Source organism: Micropterus salmoides, unplaced genomic scaffold, assembly GCF_014851395.1.
Source record: "Micropterus salmoides isolate LMB-PRFRI ecotype aquatic unplaced genomic scaffold, ASM1485139v1 Ms_hic_scaffold_4, whole genome shotgun sequence".
In the NCBI taxonomy this organism is placed as follows: domain Eukaryota; kingdom Metazoa; phylum Chordata; class Actinopteri; order Centrarchiformes; family Centrarchidae; genus Micropterus; species Micropterus salmoides.
The window spans coordinates 7,873,744-7,888,641 of record NW_024043372.1 but is presented as its reverse complement, the minus strand read 5'-3'; the positions used below and the strand labels follow the sequence as shown (position 1 = coordinate 7,888,641).

Sequence of the window (14,898 nt, the reverse complement as noted above, 5' to 3'; positions counted from 1 at the left end):
ACTGTTTTCTCAATTTGTGAGGAATGTTCAGGCTACAATTGAACCTGCAGTCTTCTTAACTCTTAGCTTGAACTGCACCAAAAAAATCAATCCATCAATCCATCCATTAATTCTCTACATATGCTTGTTACTGCCCCTGTGAGGAAATGAGATGGTGTTAAAGTTTGTCCTTGTGGCTAAACAAAATAAAAGGCCAAATGCTATGTAATCTGGACTGTGTGTGGTCAGTTTTATTTGCACTGTTTTATGGTTTTATTTATTTTATTGCATTTGTCTTGTAAATTTCAAAATATTAAACACTTTTACCTTCACATGAAACAATCCAAGATGGATAAATAGCTCTTTGGTTTAAACTCCTGTCCACACTAAGGTGTGATGAGGGTTCATACAAATCTAAAGTCACTAACAGGCAAAAAAAAAAAACACCTTTATTGATAAATTGGAGATACAGTGTGCTGGATTTTAGAGAAACATAGATACAATGGCACTTTCAAACACAGAGGCAATTCAAAGTGCTTCGCTTGCAATGTGCTTGCATCCGAGCAACCTTAAAAAAATCAAAAGAAAGAAAATGAAAGCAAAATCAACAAAAAAAAAGGTTGCCCCAAATGTAGCCTAATAATGGACATGAAAGTGCAAAAGAGAAAGTGATCACTCCAAGTCTGTCAGTCTGACCCTCCTTTCTCTAAAATAGAAACCAATGGACTTCTGCCCAATGATGCATTCATAGCTGTGGGAGTTTTCACTTCGAAAATAAAACAGGCAACCCCTAACTAAACAAAGTACAGGTGCATCTCAAACAGTTTTTTTTTAAAAGGTAGGTTTTTGGTCTGGTTTGTGAAAAAACACATTTTCTGTAACTAGTAGGATGTACATACGAATTTAATTTGGATTTGAAATCCGATTGCAAAGTTTGATGAATGCCTAGACTTACAGGCGTAGCTAATTTTTTTTTGTTTGAGATGCACCTGTATTAGGGTGCCACTCAATGTAATGGCCAATGTGTTTTTCAACATTTTCCAGGTCCCACCTCCTCATTCTGTTCCTTTTATGATGCATAGTTACTGTGAGAAGTTTCATTCAGATATATTAATATTTACTGGTACTGTACTGCACTGGGCTCAGTGTTTTTATATTTACTTTCATTGCGACAAAATGTTATTTAATTCAAAATTTCTCTACCAAAGTAAATTAATCCTTGAGTATGTATTGTTGTAATTTTTTATATCATTTAACTGCTCTTTTTCATATTCTGATTTGTTATTATTTGGTTTAAATACTATGTAATCAGAATAATATTTTTGGCTTAGCAATATTGCAGCCGTAGTCAGTAGTATAGTTAACTCTGTGCAGAGTGGCGAAGGGGCTGGACCCAATCCCAGCTGTCATTGGTGAACCCTGGACAGGTTGCCCGTTCATCACAGGGCTAACACACAGAAACAAACAAGTCATACACAGGTTCACACCTAAGGGCAAAGAGTCACCAATTAACCTATGTATGTCTTTGGACAGTGGGAGGAAGCAGGAGAACATGAAGAGAACCCACACAGACACGGGGAGAACATGCAAACTCCACAAAGAAAGGCCTGGACCTCGATCCACAGAACCTCTTGCTGTGAGGTGACAGTGCTGACCACTGCACCACCATGTCACATCTGTGTGTCAAGTTAATCTATATATACTTTATATATATGTTATTTTCTGGTACAGTAAAGAAGGACACTTCAAGAGAAGTCACTTAACAAGAGCTTCTTCTGCAGCTGTCACTTCTATTTGTTGGAGCGCAGTGCGGACGTACTCATTTAGGCTCTCAGAGCTTTCCACCGGGTTCAGTGATTCAGCGGCTAAAGACTGAAAATTTTCCGGTTTCGCCCCCAATTCTGAATGAACTGTCACATATTGGTAAATGGGCTGTATTTGTATATCACCTTACTAGTCTTTTCGACCACTCAAATTGCTTTACACTACATCACATTCACCCACCTATGAGCAGAGACCCAACTGCTCATCAGAAACAGAAATTAACTCATTCACACACTGATGACACAACCACCAGGAGCAATTTCGGGTTCCCAACCTTCCTTTAAGGTGACGACCGTTCTACCCTGAGTCAAAGCCGCCCACTTATGCCACTTTCATAATTAAGGTCTATCTGAAAGTCTGTCTGGTTTACATGTGCATGTGTTTTGTCCACTTCATAGAAATCTGCAGCTACTCTGTGAGCTGGAGAGCTAGCCTACAACAAAACACATGCAGCTGTTTTTTGAGCTGCAATACAGTCATTCTCTGGACACTTTTGAATACTTGTTTATTATTAACTTATGAAGTGACTGTTAGCAGCAGAGTTTTACATTATTCTAACTTGTGATCTTAAAGTTAATATTACATGATAAAATTGGAAAAATGTTGAATATTGTAAAACTTTGTCAGTGTTGAGCTGCCAGTAAAAATTATTAGGAAACTTATTTTTTTAACACATTTGGGGGGTGAGCAGATGAAAATTAGAAACTTTATTTTTGAGTGGCACCCTAACCTGTATTGTATTGAAGACTCATCTCTGCGTTTAACCAGTGAACACTGTTTGATGATGGACCAATTTTCTTCCAGTATTGTGGATTTTCCAAAGCAAAAACAATCCACTTAAATACTGAATCATTATAAAACTTTGACAGGAGTGATTTTGCTGTATAATGACTTTCTTACTTTTACTTTTGATACTTTCAGTGCAATTTTCTAACAACGGCATTATGTTTGTATTATTTTACTGTACTAAAGTAACATTTTCAATGCAGGGGTTCTGCGTTGTATGTGACTGTTCTCAGTCATACAGGTCATAGTTATCCAAGGAACCAAACCCAGTTGCCCTTGATTTGAACCTTCTTTGGATATTTATTTGCATTGTTATAATTTAAGAAAAAGATTTACTATGGTGTTTTTATATGTATGTATTCATGTGTTTGTGTGGGCATGTATTTATTGTTGTGGGTAAGATTTACACAACGACTTTATAATAAACAAGTTTTTGATTGATTGACTCATGTGTAACCTCTTAACATAAATCCCATTTGACCACCAGAGGGCGCACTACGTTCTTCCAAAGTCCTATAATTTCCTCAGTACATGAACGCGGCGTGAAAAACGAAGCGAAACCGATACGGTACCGTAGCCCCCCTAAGAACAAGACCGAGAAGTTACTAGAGCCGGCCGGCAAGTTCCTTACCTCAAATACCCCCGCACGGGCAGATGAAAACCTCGTGGGTCTGAACAGCCAGGAGAAAACAAGTACACAGTATTAATAACGTACTAACGGGTACAGATAGTTTTAGGTGCCGGTAGCCGTTCAGACGTTTCGACCAAGTCATTGGTGTTGTGAAGAGGAGGACTTCCTTGCTGCGTTGCTGTCTATCAGAATCATCACCCGGTAAGAAGCTGCCTAACGTTAGCATAGCTAGCAGTGGCGGTGTGGTTAGCTTGCTAAGTTAGCTATTTTAAAACACCGTTCAAATTCCACTTGTATTAGCATAACTTAGCTAGCGAGCTAACTTAGCACTTGACCAGCAAAAAGGGTGGAAGTTAACGCCTGTTAAAACAAACTCGAGAACGTAGTCCAGGTGTGCCTCGGTGTTATTCTAACGTTAAACTTTAAGTGTCAAAAATGTAATCTGCTGCAGCAACTATTAGTTAGTTAGCTAGGGTAACTAAGGTAACAGGCGACCGCACAACTTGTTAGTTAAGCTAACATGGATTTAGGATAAGCTGTAGGTAAAATAGAGTTAAATTGATTTAAGACTAATGCTGGTAAATGATGTGGGTGGATATCATTAGCATATACATTGTTTATTTTTTTACACTGACAGTTGTGAGTTTATTGAGTCCACCTAGCCAAAACTGAATCAGTATAATACAACAGCCTGGCAAGAAATGATACCCTTTTAATGAATTTAGTTTTTGTTGTTAACTTCTACTAAACGTTAGAAACACCTCAGTAACGCAGTGAGAGGTAGTAGCACAAATTACAGCCTTGAACATTACCGTAAAGGTGAAATTAACAGCTCTGTAACTAAAACCACCCAGTTAACTGGATCCAAAGAGTCTAATGTTTTTTGTGCAGATTGGATCAGGTGGATGCACAGATCCCATCCACCTGATCAGATCAAATATAATAACATAAGCCTCAAAATAATCTATAAACATCTCCACCTTTAGTAAATGAGTTATCTGAAGTTACAGTCTCGTATTACCTTACATAGGTGTTATCTGAATGACTTCCACGATTTGAGGTAGCGGTATTTAAATATGGGAAGAGGAAAGCACCAGTGTCGCACCTGTTCAGAATTTATGCATCGAAAAAGTCAGGTTGATGCATCCCTAATTTTTTTTCAACTCTTAAGGTGTCCCTGAGATCCCTGAGAAATTGTTCTTAGCACAGTTCGGTTTTGTAAGTGCAAAAGTTTATGGATGCAAATGGAGGAAATCAAATTCTTTACACAAATTCAGATTTTGGTGTCGGGGGATAACAAGTTGTTTTCAACCAGAATGAATCCTTGACAAACACTTAAAGAAGATCCACAATCCTCTTTGCTGGGAGCCAGAACATGGTTTGTTGTAGAGACCCTGAGTACTTTAAAAGGAGGCATATAAAGGATGTATATGAAGTTTCCTCTGGTAAATGTCTGTCAGCTGATCACAGTGCCAAATGGATTCAAAGATTATTATCATGTACAGATGGTAACCAGCGTTTAATCTTTTCAGATAACCATTAAAAAGAAGAGATGCCTCAGAAACAGAAGTCCAAGTCCTGGATGGAGTTGAAACAAAGTGGAAATGAATGTTTCAAAACAGGCCAGTATGGAGAGGCCACCAATCTTTACAGCCAGGCAATCAAAGAGCTGGAGAAGTCCAGTAAGTGTTACTTAATAACCTGTGGATACATACAGTGCACTTTGAGAAATATTGACTGCACAGTACAGTAGGTGCACAGCTGTTGAACTACTACATCAATTAAAGGTCTGCATGCTAATTTCAATTTACACATTTAAATAGAAAATGTTTTAAACAGCTATTACCACAACAGTATGTAAGCCGATACGTTTGAGGTTCTGTGGATACCCACCGAGTGGCTACTCCTTCAGTAGTAGATAATGCATTGATATCAAACATATTAAAACAAAGACAAATAAATGTGTTTTGCAAACTGTTTTCCTTTGTACTAATATTTTTCTTGTAATTTATTCCACAAAAAATTTTTTTTTCATAAAGCAAAACAAGAAGCTGAAAAATCGGAAGATGTAATCAAAGTGTAACATTTCTTCCAAACAGCTTTTTAAAATTATCTTAAGGGTCATTTTCAACCAAACAAATCCTCAAACATTTTCTCACCAACATCTGCTGTATCAAGCAACAACATGTCTTTCTAGCAACATTTTCCCAGTGAATACACAGACGTCACTGTCAACAGTTTCACAGTATTTCATAGTGAAACTATTGTCTATCATGGATACCACCGTTTTTTGTTGGTGTAATTTTATGTGTCCTGACTCTTCTCTTATTTCTCTTTGTGTGTCTTCTAAATGAACATAGCAGAATGATTTTAGACTGAGACTATATTACTAGTGAAATGCTGTTTTTCCTCCAAGGCAAGAAGAACCCAGAGGATTTGGGCATTTTGTACTCAAACCGTGCAGCTAGCCACTTGAAAGATGGCAACTGTGGGGAATGTGTGAAAGACTGTAATATGTAAATGGGTTTTTAATTTTTTTTTATTAATTGATTTTTAAATTCTGTGCAGTTGTCTTAAATTTAGTTTTGTTGTTCAAATATCACTTTAACGTGTAAACTGTACATACTGTCTCTCAGGTCTCTGGAGCTGTTCCCGTTCAATGTGAAGTCTCTGCTTCGTCGCGCTTCTGCCTATGAAGCTCTGGAGCGTTACAGACTGGCTTACGTAGACTACAAGACTGCTCTGCAGATTGACTGTAACATAGCAGCTGCTCACGACGGCACCAACAGGTAACTGGGCTGTAGGCAGACTGAGTGCTGATGGCGTGTCAAATATCAGAATAGGGAAGGTGGGAGTTACACACGGTAGCTCCGCTTTAATCTTGAAAAAGCTGCAGAGCTGCCGTCTCTATTCATTCAAGTTACACTGTAAATTTCCAGCTAAACTGAGGCTTTTTGAATACCCTTTTCTCTCTCTCTCTCGCCTGTCATTCACCGGTCTTGTGTGAGTTTTGCGTGCATGCTGTGCTGCTGACAACTACATGCATGTTGCGGTTACTCGCGGGTCTATTTCAAGTAGCCGGCTATTTAAAAACGATAAAATATTCTTTGTGTGGTTCTTCAACGGTTATAAATTACCCGCAAGTCCCACAGGTTGCGGACAACTCTGCATAACACCAGTGAAGCCGGGGCTCAGTCTCTTCAGCAAGTGTTCCTCCTCCGCCACCACTTTCAAAAACATTTATTGAAAGTTTTTTATTATTTTTGCATGTTTATTTACAGCATTAAACATTGAAATGTGTATTAGTTATTGGAAGAAAACTGGTAGTTCTATGTAAAATCAGACGTTGTGCACCCCATATCGCCAAATGGCATGATCCTTTTTTCGCTACGAAGCTTCGACTGTGAGATTGACAGTCGAATGAGGCTCCGTCCATCGAAGCATCGAATCTTCGACTATTGGGGGTCAGTCCTAAACAACACACCAGCAAAATCTGTTTTCTGGTTCTTTCTGTCAACTTCTTTGAACACCCGCCAGATTTTGTATATTTCCAGGCATCTTTCAGTGCATGTAAACGACTGAACAAGGTGTTTTGGATTCCACTTCTTTTCACTGTGTTTTTTTGTATTTTTATTGTTTCTCAGGATGTCTAAGGCGCTCACAGAGGCAGACGGTCTCTCATGGAGAGAAAAGCTTCCTCCCATCCCCACAGTTCCTCTGTCTGTAAGAGAGAAACTAGCCTCACAAACTACAGTCATTGCTCCACAATCAAACCCTGCACCGAAACAGAACGGCATCAGACAAACAAACAAACCTGGTAAGTAGATTTCTGTTGTATTGCTAATCAGAATGTAATTTTAATCATTTAAATTTCTAACTGGATTTGTCATATTTACTTAAAGAGGTGGCTTTTTGGCTTTTTCCCTCTCCTTTTATTGAGTTGAGTTGTGCATGTAATGGGTTTGCAAAGTGAAAAAGCGTGTATGTGTGTATATATATGATAGATAGTACCTTTGTCCAGCCCAAAGGGAGTTCCCATCTCCCACAGAAAACTCTGCTCTGAACTGCATGAAAACAGCTCGTTTGTAGTTCAGCCGTTTCACTTTCATCCCTGTCACGTCACAACGATGAAAGCTAAATGCGGCTCATATAATGCTCGCCAAGCGGCTGCTCCAACACTCCCTCAAAAACACCGGTGGAAAAGCACTGAGCTGCAGCACACCTCTCCTCTCCCTTCCAAACACTAGCTACCCTCCAGGCAGTCAATGGACATAAAGTTGTTACTGTGATGTAGAGACAGAGCTCAGTTAAAACTTTATGGATGAAAGATACATTTGTTACAGATTAATAACTCACCACTCTGAAACTCTGTGCATGTTGCCAAGCAGGTCGGCAACATGCACAGCTGAAACAAAGCTGTTTACTGGCTTTTCGCTGACCTGCCTTTCTCTGCTTCTAGTCCTAGTAGTCCTTAACTAGGAACTAGGAGCTAATAGTCCTTAACTAGGAACTAGGAGCTAGTAGTCCTTAACTAGGAACTGCACATGTGCAACTCCCAACAAAGATCATGTAGAGACAAGATGTATCACTCCATAGCTAAAACAAAGCCTTCAACACAGGGTGAAAAGACGAGCTGCAGCAATGTGTGCAGTATAACAAGAAATATGGCGTTTTTTGAAAATTAAACCATGTAAACCTGTTCTGGTACAACCCCTAAATAAGATTATGAACCTGAAAATTAGTATAATACCACCTCTTTAACTAAAAATACCTCATTTGTATCAGCAAATTTATTGTAGTGATAACCAGTTTGAAAGTGAGATCTTTAAATGTTAAAGCAGTATGTCTTCAGCTCTATGTATGTGAAACTGGAATTATGAAAAACATTTTTATGAGAATTTTTATCACTGACCCATCACATACTTCTCTTCCCCCTGCTTCTCCTCTCGTTAGCTCCCAGTGATAAAGACATAAAGAAAGCCCAGCTCCTGAAAGAAGAAGGCAACGCCCTGGTGAAGAAAGGAGAGTATAAGAAGGCCATAGAGAAGTACAGCCAGAGCCTCAAACTCAACCCCACTGAGGTCACAACCTTCACCAACCGGTGGGTCAGATCTTCATTCACACATCCATATATTTTTCCTTGGTTATCCTGATTGGAACTGTGTTTGAGGTGTCATTTTTAAAAATTTAACTAAAACCTCCCAGCCAATCAGAAATTTCAGTGGCAATACATTTATCAGATATGAGAAATATACTGTAATTAAATAATGGGGATTACCCACATTATGTAACACATACAGTATTTTTGGAACTAAAAAAAAATGACTGAAGATGGAAAAAAATAAAAATAAATGTTTAGTGAAATTCTGTGAAACAATTTGGCATCCACCCATATGTGTAATGTGATCAGAATGTATTATGTATGTAAGGAATGAGTTCAGATTAAAAGCTTCCCATATTCATATCATTTATACAGGACCATATCATATATCAGAGCAACACTATTGATAGCCAATGAGGTAGTAAATAAAAATTATGGCTGTAATACTGATCTGTATTCAGAATCATTCTGTGTATTAAGTGAGTTTCTTTGGGTTAACGGTTGGAACAGCCCAGCAGCTTTGTGTCTAGAAATTCCTTTATATAATATATAAGCTCTCTGATGTTTATGGTTTTCTGTGTGTGAGATCAGGGCCCTGTGTTACCTGTCAGTGAAGCAGTACAGAGACGCCGTCAGAGACTGTGACGAGGCTCTGGTGATGGACAGCAACAACATCAAGGCTCTCTACAGGAGGGCTCAGGCTCACAAGGAGCTCAAGGTGAGAGCCTGAATCTTCGTCACCGTACTTCAGTTTCTGATTCCCACGCAGAGCAATCAGACGTTAGTTTCAGTGTCTGTCTGTAGGTTTTCAGGGCGGTTGACAAAATAAAAGGATTTCCTGCCTTGATAATTGCCGATGTTTCCCCAGGCACCGTTTCCTTTTCAGTATCCCATACACATAAAAGGTCATGGTTAGCTCGGCACTCATAGCTCCGCACAGTGCAACTGTCGACTCTGTTTGGAGGTTTGAGTTGTGTGAATATGGCAAGAAAAGAGCCATTATGATCTGGTTTGTTTATTGAAAGCACAACAGTCAATAGCCACAGAAAGCTAATCTCTGATTTTCAGCCCGTTTCCACCTGGTTTTAACACACATCTTTATCTGGGTAACTTACCTGGAGCAGAAAAAGAACTTGTTAATGAACTCTTACCTTCATGAAGGTTATATTGTTCAGCTTTTGCACAAAGTGTTGATTCAACTTTATAGTAATTTCAGATCCTGTAGTTTGTGGTGCTGTCGAATTGAATCGCATAAGATGGGTGTGGGAGCCAAATGTGGTGTTTTGTGCATTTTGATATTGGGTGTTGTTTCTTGTTTATACATTGGGTGTCGCTCTAATATTACCTGAGGTGAAGGTTATATAGGTAGCATCCAAACTGTTGGAGGCAGGTGTTTTTGACCCGGAAGGGCAAAGGGTTTTTGAACACTGTGGCGCTGGCATTGGCGCAGAAGCCTTTTGTTTGACAGTCTATTGTATGCATGGATATGGTTTTGCCGTTGAAACTGGATAGGCTAAACATTTTACTCTGCACGGTAAAACAAATAAACTTATTAATCAGCAACACAACAAAGCCTGGAGATTCTTAAACAATACAGTATGGTAACACACAGACAAAGGTACAGTGCGTCATCCAGGGCACTCCTGGGCTAAACCACCTCAGTAGCCCTCAGTATTAGGCTGAGTAACTACAACAGGTTTGTTTAATATTTTGTCTACGCTATGCATATCGATGAAGGTAGACTACAGGTCTAAGTACAACCCATCCAGCAACGTAATTTCCCTTAACCTGGGTCACAGCATGTTTTCCACAGGTGTGCTAGCTGCCTTCCTAATCTGCACATTGAGATTTGATCACAATGATCACAATCACAGAAAGAAGGTCACGACAAGAACGCTTGTTTATATCGGGTGTAAATGATCTAAATAACATCAAGATACAGATCACATGTTCATGCCAGGTGCAGATGGAATCAGAATTTTGCCAAGCATTTAAATGTGAATGTTTCCGAGTTGGCAACATTTGTCAGGTTGAGAGATTTGTTTTCTTCAGTTTAGTGTTTGGGATGAAAAGCGGTAAGTACTTTTTAAAGAGCCATCAGCGCACTAAAGAATAGATTTTCCAACATTATTCATAAATGGTAAACCTATTGCTTTATGTTTTCTCTGAGATTAAATCATGAAGCACAGCCCTGATCCACCCGTTTGGTCAGTAATGGTATTTCATGAGAGAGATTTATCATTTTACGATAAACAGAATTAATAAATAGAAATTTATAAAAGGGCACACATGGTGCAAACCTGTGGAGGCACCTACAATTCCTAAATCTGCCTGCAAATTTACTGTTCGTTCTCCTGTACCTTTAGTTTTAAACTAAATTTTTGTTGTCATTCCTGCAGGACATCAAAGCCTGTGTGGACGACCTGAACACCCTGCTCAAAGTGGAACCAAAGAACATGGCTGCCATGAAGATGCTGCAGGAGGTGCAGAAGAAGAAGTGACAACGCATCAGGGCCTCTTGAGACGGTGGTAAGGATCTGTCACTGCGCTGCTTACAGAAAGGACGACGACGAATCACTTGTTTAGATAAGAGTCAGGCGACGGCAAACAGTCGAGCAGTGACACAATTCAACCGCAGTCAAAGACTGGGCCTGTGTTTCCCAAAAGCTCCCTGACACTGAACACGTGTTTGATCCGATCACTCTCACTGAACAAACATGAGTTTGGTCTCGAGACACTTCTGGAAAACGCAGCTCCGATCGGTGAGAACTGAAGGTGTATTGGGAAGGAGGGGTGCTGCCATTTTCATCTTTGGAAATGTTTGGATTTCACCAGTTTTATTGTCAGTTTTAAGTCACTGAGTATTTATGGTTATTTATAAGAGCTGTAATTATTAACACAGACGTCGTATTTCTAACTCAGAATAAGCCATTACAATCACCGATTTGTAAAAGTGAAGTTCAGCAGGTAATCGGCCATCATTTGGAATTTCCTGCTGAACACTACCACAGTACAGCAAAATGTCAGTTGACAAATTTACCTAGTCTTACCTTTTATACCGTCATGTTTTGCGTGTTCTCGTTTCAGTACTCACTAGAGCTGCAACTAGTAATTACTTTCACTTTATATTACGGTGCTGATTATGTTCTTAATTAGCTAATTATTTGTTAAATGTGAGGGGAAAAAATGGCCATCACAGTATCCTGGAAACTCAAGGTAACATTTTCAGTCCGAAACCCAAGATTATCAATTATATTATCACATACAAAGAGAAGCAGCAAATGCTCACATGTGAAAAGCTGGAACCTGACATTCCTGGAGATTGTATCAAATATCCAAATTTTGTAGATCGATTAATTGTTGCAGCTCCGCCCACACAGTTTTAAAATGTGAAGCCCACTTCATCAGGAAACCTGCCCATCTAAACATTGGTGATTGTAAAGGTTTATTCTGTATTTGAATTACAAGTAAACAGCCATTTTTCACATAATGTTCTACACTCAGGTAGTTGACTTATTTATCCTATATTTGGCTTTCTAAGGCTTTGTGTATGAATGTCTTTCTCAGTGGATTGAAATTTATTTTATTCATGCCATGCTCACGTCATATGGGACAGGTGGTAGAGATGTCAAGTGTCAACATCAGGCAACATCAGGATGGTTGTATGAATGCAGAGTTGGTCGTGTAGTGTTAAGTAGCATGCCATGGCAATATAGCATGTTCAATTCAGTTTATTTACCTTGAACACCGTACTTGATACCTGATATGAGGCAACAGTATTTCCTTGCCTTTTCATGCACTTCCAGATTGTTCTGGAGTTTCCCAGTTTGAGTTTAAGTGAACCCTATTTACAAGTCTAACTGGTAGGTGAGATATCTCTGATATGACGTGAATGTAGCATCAGTCTCTTATCATTTGCCTATTTTGCCTTCTTTCCTTCCTTGGTTTAGACATCTGAAATGTGTGTCACTCCACTGAGTTATGTATGTTGTTTACTACTTTTAGGATCAGTGTATTAGTTTGCTCCCATTTTGTTGTGAACCAAGTGAAACTATCCTCAAATGGGTTATCACATACAAAGTACTGTCTCATTCTGTGATTGAAGTCCCCCCCCCCCCCCATTTTATTATATTGTGAAATGAGAATTCTCATCGGTGATCCTGGCAATCTCCATCTTGCCTGAAGTGCCTGTCTTCATCCTCCATGTGCTGCTCTGGATTAGTTTCTGCTGGACAGCTGCAATGTAAAACGTTAGTTCCTGCTTTAAAACAAACACAGAAATCATACCTCCAGTTATCATGCAAGGGAAGTTTGGGAACACCTGCACTTATTCATGTTTGCATATTCGAGCCAAGAAGCTGCACAGTGCGACAACAACCTCTTGGAAACTGAGATCCTTTGTTTTATCTCATCACATTTCTGCTGTTTTTGTCAACCTTCTGTTTAAACTGAAAATAAATGTAAGAAATATACAGACCTAGATTAACTGTCTTTTCTACATATTTAAGTCTACATTTTGGGAAATATGCTTACTCACTTTCTGATGGCAAGACAGGTGAAAAGATGGAAACAACTGTTCTGTTAATGACGAAGCTAGAAATTGGAAACAGATATACAGCTAGCCTAGTTCTGTCCAGTGGGAACCAGGGGTGGGAATCTTTTGGCACCTCACGTTTAAGATTCAGAGGGCTGCAATGCAATTATAAAACGATTATCGGTGCATATTTTTTTTCTATACAAGATCTCTGGATAATTACTAAGCTTCTGCCTGATGTTCTCAACCCTTAACAAGTAGGTTAGTTAGAAATGACACAGCTGTGTTAATACTTCTTTACTAATTTAACTAATGTTATAAACAGCCGGAAACGTGCTGTATGGGGGAGATGTTAGCTAGCACAGCCTTCACTTTTTCAGCAGTTGGGGAAACTACAGACTTTTAGTAAGGGAAACACTGTGACTAGCTAATTTTCACCGTCATGTTCTGCTGCTCCCTCTCTCTCATTCGCTCGGCCTCACACACAGGATACACAATTGTTGAGTGTCACCATGCTTGCACAGTGCGAGATAAAAAAAATCAGTACTTGCGCATTGATATCAATGATTGTGTGACATTTAAGTAGGGTGGTTATTCACTCCGCAATGGTGGTGTGCTGAATACAAGGGGGAACGCTGGTCTTTCTGTTATGTGCACGCCACAGACATTATGGCCGCTGCACTTCTGCGAGTTCTGCCTTTTGCGTTCCGTCAACATTTAAATAATCGATTTTTTGACGTTTTATAATAGAGTCAGAATCTTCCACGTCCACATCGCGATGCATCTAAGAATAGATTTTTTTCTCGCACCCTTAGTGGGAACTACATCTGACTACCAGCAACCTCTAAAGCTCACTGATTAACCTGATTTAAGTGTAAAAACTACTGAGTTTTACAGGGTAATCTATACCAGACTTTCATGGCTCTGTGCAGGAGCCAGGAAACCAGTTAACTCTTGGACCACCCTGCCTACCTCTGACGTTTATTGCAGCTACCTCACACACGTGATGTCAACATGCACAGTGTTATCTATCCACATTGAGTTTGCCTTTGATAAATATAATAAAAGCATTGTTAACAAGGTATTCTGTCTACATAACCACTAGAGGGCTTTTAAAGCAACATTATGTAGTATAGTTAAGAGTCAGATATTTATGCTCGTCTGGCCTCTTGCTCAGTCACTCTCTGTTCGACAGACTTAGTCTTCAGTCTCTTCGCACCTTCTGCCATGATATTCATATTGAGAATACTGAGCTAGCTTCTTCCAAAGAACTTTCATTCTATACTTACATTATATAACAACTGAAGACAATGATGTCTGAGGAAGAGAGAGTGAGCAAGAGACCGGACCAGAGTAAATATCTGACTGGCTTTTATTAGTTGCCATGAGCTAAAAGAGCTGAAAGGATGACAGACAGATGCTGAACTGGCTTCCTTGCTTTTGGACTTAATGTAATGATTGTAAATAATATTGCTGTCTTGTGTTGTCACACTTGCTTGATGTTTGGCTGTGTTAGAATATTGTCAATTTGATAGTTTCCGGCACAAAAATCCCAATCTTGCGTAATGTTGCTTTGATCTGAAACGGACACAGGTAAGGTTAAATTAAAAATGTTGTCTTGGCAAGAGATTTTACAGAGACATTGAAACTATTGTGAAATGGATGACCATCAACCGATAATTTTCACTGACCCGCACGCGGTAAATTTCAAGATGATAATCCACTGCACACGGGCTAAGTGGCTGCTCTAACCTGTTAACATGGGCGACGAAGTGAAAAACGAGGTTCTGCACTCAGACATGATTCTTCTTGTTCATCTGGGTCAATTCAAACCAAAGGGGGGAAGCCAAACTTTAAGAAGAAAGCACTCACACTTAAGAAGGAGCACGGCACAATTACGACAGGTTGTCTTGGGCCAAAAACTACATTTATTAGTGTTTGGCAGCTTGTTCAATTGAAGCATACTGTTGCCTTTAGCAGAGACTCCAGCCTGCAGTCAGTTTCATTACATTGAATCTTTACCAACGACATGTTTGGTCAACC

The 14,898-nt window shown here is 39.3% G+C and overlaps 1 protein-coding gene across 2 annotated transcripts; it reads left to right on the top strand.

Annotated features, from left to right (window-relative positions):
- The first annotated feature begins 3,134 nt into the window (after positions 1 to 3,134).
- On the top strand, positions 3,135 to 12,801 carry LOC119886892 (mitochondrial import receptor subunit TOM34-like). Of its 2 annotated transcripts, XM_038697865.1 has the most exons (8): positions 3,135 to 3,421; positions 4,753 to 4,902; positions 5,637 to 5,736; positions 5,857 to 6,009; positions 6,865 to 7,037; positions 8,174 to 8,321; positions 8,913 to 9,039; positions 10,721 to 12,801. In XM_038697865.1, exons 2-8 carry the CDS (start codon positions 4,773 to 4,775, stop codon positions 10,820 to 10,822), a joined length of 933 nt encoding a protein of 310 aa, XP_038553793.1. In that variant the 5' UTR covers positions 3,135 to 3,421; positions 4,753 to 4,772; the 3' UTR covers positions 10,823 to 12,801. The 2 variants fall into 2 exon arrangements, with proteins under 2 accessions (XP_038553793.1, XP_038553794.1); XM_038697866.1 differs by lacking the exon at positions 5,637 to 5,736.
- The last annotated feature ends 2,097 nt before the right edge of the window (positions 12,802 to 14,898 follow it).